The sequence below is a fragment of the Gavialis gangeticus genome, unplaced genomic scaffold (assembly GCF_001723915.1).
Source record: "Gavialis gangeticus isolate Ggan-Ray unplaced genomic scaffold, GavGan_comp1, whole genome shotgun sequence".
Lineage (NCBI taxonomy): Eukaryota > Metazoa > Chordata > Crocodylia > Gavialidae > Gavialis > Gavialis gangeticus.
In genome coordinates, this window is record NW_017728980.1 from 12,744,274 (window position 1) to 12,748,148 (window position 3,875).

Genomic DNA, 3,875 nt, shown 5'->3' on the forward strand with positions numbered 1-3,875 from the left:
CGTCTGCGTCCTGGCCGCCGCGCTCTTCCCAGGTGAGTGGCCGGCGCCTCCGGAGCGAGGCTGGGCCCCCCTTTTCTTTCCGAAACTTTGCTTCGGGTCCCCAGTGTGTGTAGAAGAGCCCTGCCCTGCTGCGTGCCACCTGCAGCCAGGCAGCCCCTTCCCCGCCCTGCCCTGGCCCGGCGGCGTGTGCCCCGCTTCGGGAGGGCGCCTGGCAGCCCCCCGGGAGCCCCTTCCTGCCTGCCCCCCGCCGGCGTGGCGGAGGTGCCGCCTTGGCCAGCCGGAGCAGAGCGGTGGCTCGTGCCCACCAGCCCCGGAGCCCGTCTTATTATTTATTTGTGCTGCAGTCGCGCGCGTTGCAACCAGGACCCTTCGGCGCAAAGGCAGAACAATGCGCCGGGGAAGGTGGCAGAGGGGCTCCTCGCTCGCGCCGTGGCAGTGAATGGCCCGTGGGCTCGTGGACGAGCAGGAGAGCGTGGTCTGCCCTAGTCCTGAATCCAGAGAGGGTACTTTTCGAGGGCAGAAGTGCTGAGGGATCGGTGCAAAACTCCCTCGTCTGCCGCCCCTTTCCGAAAGAAATGCCTGTGGTTGCTGGAAAGGCTGGATGGGAGGCAGCTCGCAGGGTGGATGGGTGAGCACAGGCTGCCCAGTGAATCTCCCTCCTGCCCCAGGAAGACCTGTCCTGTCCGTCTTTTTTTTTTTTTCCTTGTTCCTCTCCCAAATGCATCCCCTCCCGTCTTCCGACAATGTTAGCTTTTTCTTATAAGGAAATAAAAGTTCCCTCCCATAAAAGCCCAACGAAGCCCCTTGTAAAATCTGCTCTGCAAATTGTCTTTAATGCAATCTGCTCAATTGCCCAGAACGGATTCAATTCAGGGTGCCTGCAGTCTACCATGTAAATCTGCTTTCTCGTCCGCCTGGAGCCATTACCAGGTATCGTGTCAGGCTGTCATAGTGGGGCTCCAGAGATGTTTATGCGAACAGGCCTTTTTAAAACCACAGGGTACCCAAAATCCTGAAGCATCTTGAGAGGTGGAGAGTCCTTGCAGATCCGCTCATGCCTAAAAATATGAACGCTTTATCTGTTTGCGTGCTGTAGAAATTGGTGCAGTTTGAGGCACAGTCACGCAGTCTCGTGGCTGAGGCAGGCGGCTGGGGATCAGGAGATCTGGGTTCTGCTTCTGCGGGTTTCCTGTGTGACCTTGGGCAAGTCCCAGCTGCCAAGCAGGGGCAGTGACACTTTCTGAGCTCACAGCGGGGCCTGGGAGCCTTGGCTTGTCCGGTGGTTTGAGATCTTCCGCTGAGAGGCGATGCAGAAATGCGTGATGCTTTCATGTTGCATTTTCCCACTTCAAAGGACCTTGATGGATGGTATCTGAGTCATGTCCAGCTGATAGTAACCTGGGGGCTTAGCTCAAATGGGACACTACGTTGCAATTCAAGGGGAAAGTTCCTTGCCAGGGAGATAGCAAGGCCTTCCTCTCGCCACGCTCCAGAAGGATTGGCCAGTTGTGCCCAAGCGCCATGTCTCCATTAGGTGCCTAAGGGATCTGGTCCGTGCTATGAGCTGAAGAGCAACAATTATGTCGTGAAGCACCTTCTAAAATGCTGAAGCCTGCAAACATCTCACTTATCATCTGGCTTGGGGGCCTGCGTGGTTTTTCTCCCTGTGCACTCCTGCGGTGTGACAGCAACCGGATTGGGCTATTTTTGGAACTGCGCTGGGGTGTTTTGCTGAGATTTCCTCCTTAAGCATCACTGCTGCGGTGGAGCCTAAATCACAGTGTCACAGGGCAGAGATTTTTGGGGAGAAACCAAGGTGGCTTTCTGCCACACAGCCTACCAACCGGGCTCCCGGCCCGCGTGCGGCTCGGGCATCCCAGCTGGAGTTGGACCAGACAGCGACTAGCCCGGAGGGTGCACTCCTGTGTGGGAGCCGGCCAAGCCGAATGGTTAGAAAAGGGGCTGGAGACTCCAGGTTTGGATGTCCGCGCTCTGCTTCTGACATGAGGGCAAGGCTCTTCACCTCCTCCGGGCTCAGTCGCCCCATCTGGATACAGGGGAACATCGTGCGTGTCCACTCCACGGGGGTGTGAGTCGATGTGCCGGCTGTGGAGGACAGCGAGGGGAGGAATTAGGAAGAGGCCAGGCTGGCTAAGGGGGTGATGATACTCGACCCTAGGGCAGCCTACGATGCATGTGGGCACTGGTCAGATCCGGGCATGACTTTTTCCCCTGGGGTCCAGCCTCATTTCCAGGGAGGACCCGGGGACCTGAGCCTGATGCTCGGGGCAGCTCTCTCACCAGAGCTGAGTCACAGGGGAACCAGAAGAGCTGGCTCCACTGACCTGCTTCCCAGGCTGGAGTTTAGCAGGCGACACCCTGGGCTGTCTCCCTCCTCCTCCGGTTGGATGGGGCGCTGCTGGGCGTGGGGGCCGACCCCAGATGCAGAGGTGCGATAGGAAGGGTGAGGAGGATCCTGGGAGGAGCGGCGGCTGCCCTGGCCGCAGTGACGTGATCCTGCTGTAGCTTGGGGAAATCCACTCATCACCCTTGGAGTGCACTGAGTCATTGGCAGGTGGGACTTCTCCACCAGCACAGCCAGAGCGCCAGACAGGAAGGCAAGGGGTGAAGGGCCGAGGCTGGAGGAGTGGGAGCTGGGGAGGCAGCACCTGGAGCACTGCAGGTGTGAATCTGCAGGTTTGCAGGGAGGTGCACGTGGCTGCTGGCTTCCCTGAGAAGTGTCCTGCTCCAGACCAGAGAAGCTCTTCCTTCATCTTTGAGCCAGGGGAGGTTTCTGCCTCTAGCTGGCCCTGGCTTTGCTGTCTGACCCCTTCCTGTCCCGTATGAGGAGGTCCCCGCTGCTTACCCCCATCCACTGCCCTGTGCTGGAGATGCTCTGCAGGGAGTGAAGGGCTTCGAGGAAGCCAGGAGGAAGGAGCAGAGGATGGAGTTGCGTAATGAGTGGGAGGTGGAGCTTATAGGGATCCTGGAAAAAAGCCCCTGAGTAGTTACTGAGGGGAGCCTGCCCCTCCCCTACCTTTGCAGCAAGGACCCAGCGAGAGCTCACGGAGACACTGCCATGTGCGTGTGGATACAGACATGCATGCACGTGTGGCAATACAGGCAGGGCTACGTCAGTGCATGTGGGCACAGCCGGGTGCGTGTGTGTGTTTGCATGTGCACACCAGAGGCATGTTTGTGAGCACGGGGTGGTGTGTGCTTGTGCATCTTTCTGTCCTGGCCAGAAGGCCTGTTGCTGGGAGAAGCAGAGAGGACTCCAGGCAGGGACGGATCCCCCGAGGACAAGTCCCAGCTCCCGGCTCAGGGCTGGCTGAGGCCAGAGCACAGTGATGCAGGACCAACTTGGAGTCGAGATGCTTGTTGTCTCCCTGTCCCGTCTTTGTATCACACCAGAGATAAGTCCTGTCAGGTCACAGAGCAGTACTCCCTGTGCTCCCCCCACCCTGGCCTCGTGGGCTGTGCTGAAAGGCTCCTTCCAGATCCCCTTACAAATGGAAACTCATTCAACTGAGAAAAGGAATCTCTTGATAAATCCATCTTGTTGACACCGGTAGCTGGTTTAAGCTCAGGCTTTTCTCTTTGCCTTCTGGAGGGCTAACAAGCCCACATGGAAGAAGGTTGTAATCCTGGTGAGGAGGCTGGGTAGGAGCATAGGCTCATCTGTGCAGACAGGTGCCCCTTTCAGCAGCTGCTGGCTTGGAAGGGGTTAACCAGTGGATGCCAGGGCCTGCTTGTGTATGCAGGGAGCTGGCTTTCAGCCTTCTCGGTGAATTCGGGTGTGTACTAAGCATAGTGTGTGTGTGTGTGTGTGTGTGTGTATCCGTGTCTGCATACCTCCTGCACTCCCAGACCCT

At 58.2% G+C, this 3,875-nt stretch overlaps 1 protein-coding gene across 1 annotated transcript in view; it reads left to right on the forward strand.

Moving 5' to 3' along the window:
* Positions 1 to 4: 4 nt before the first annotated feature.
* Positions 5 to 3,875, forward strand: part of NECTIN1 (nectin cell adhesion molecule 1) — a gene marked incomplete at its 5' end in the record, with an annotated part of 85,540 nt that continues 81,669 nt past the window's right edge. The window contains one exon of the mRNA XM_019508489.1: positions 5 to 32. Coding sequence (XP_019364034.1) covers positions 5 to 32 — 28 coding nt within the window. The remainder of the gene's footprint in view (positions 33 to 3,875) is intronic.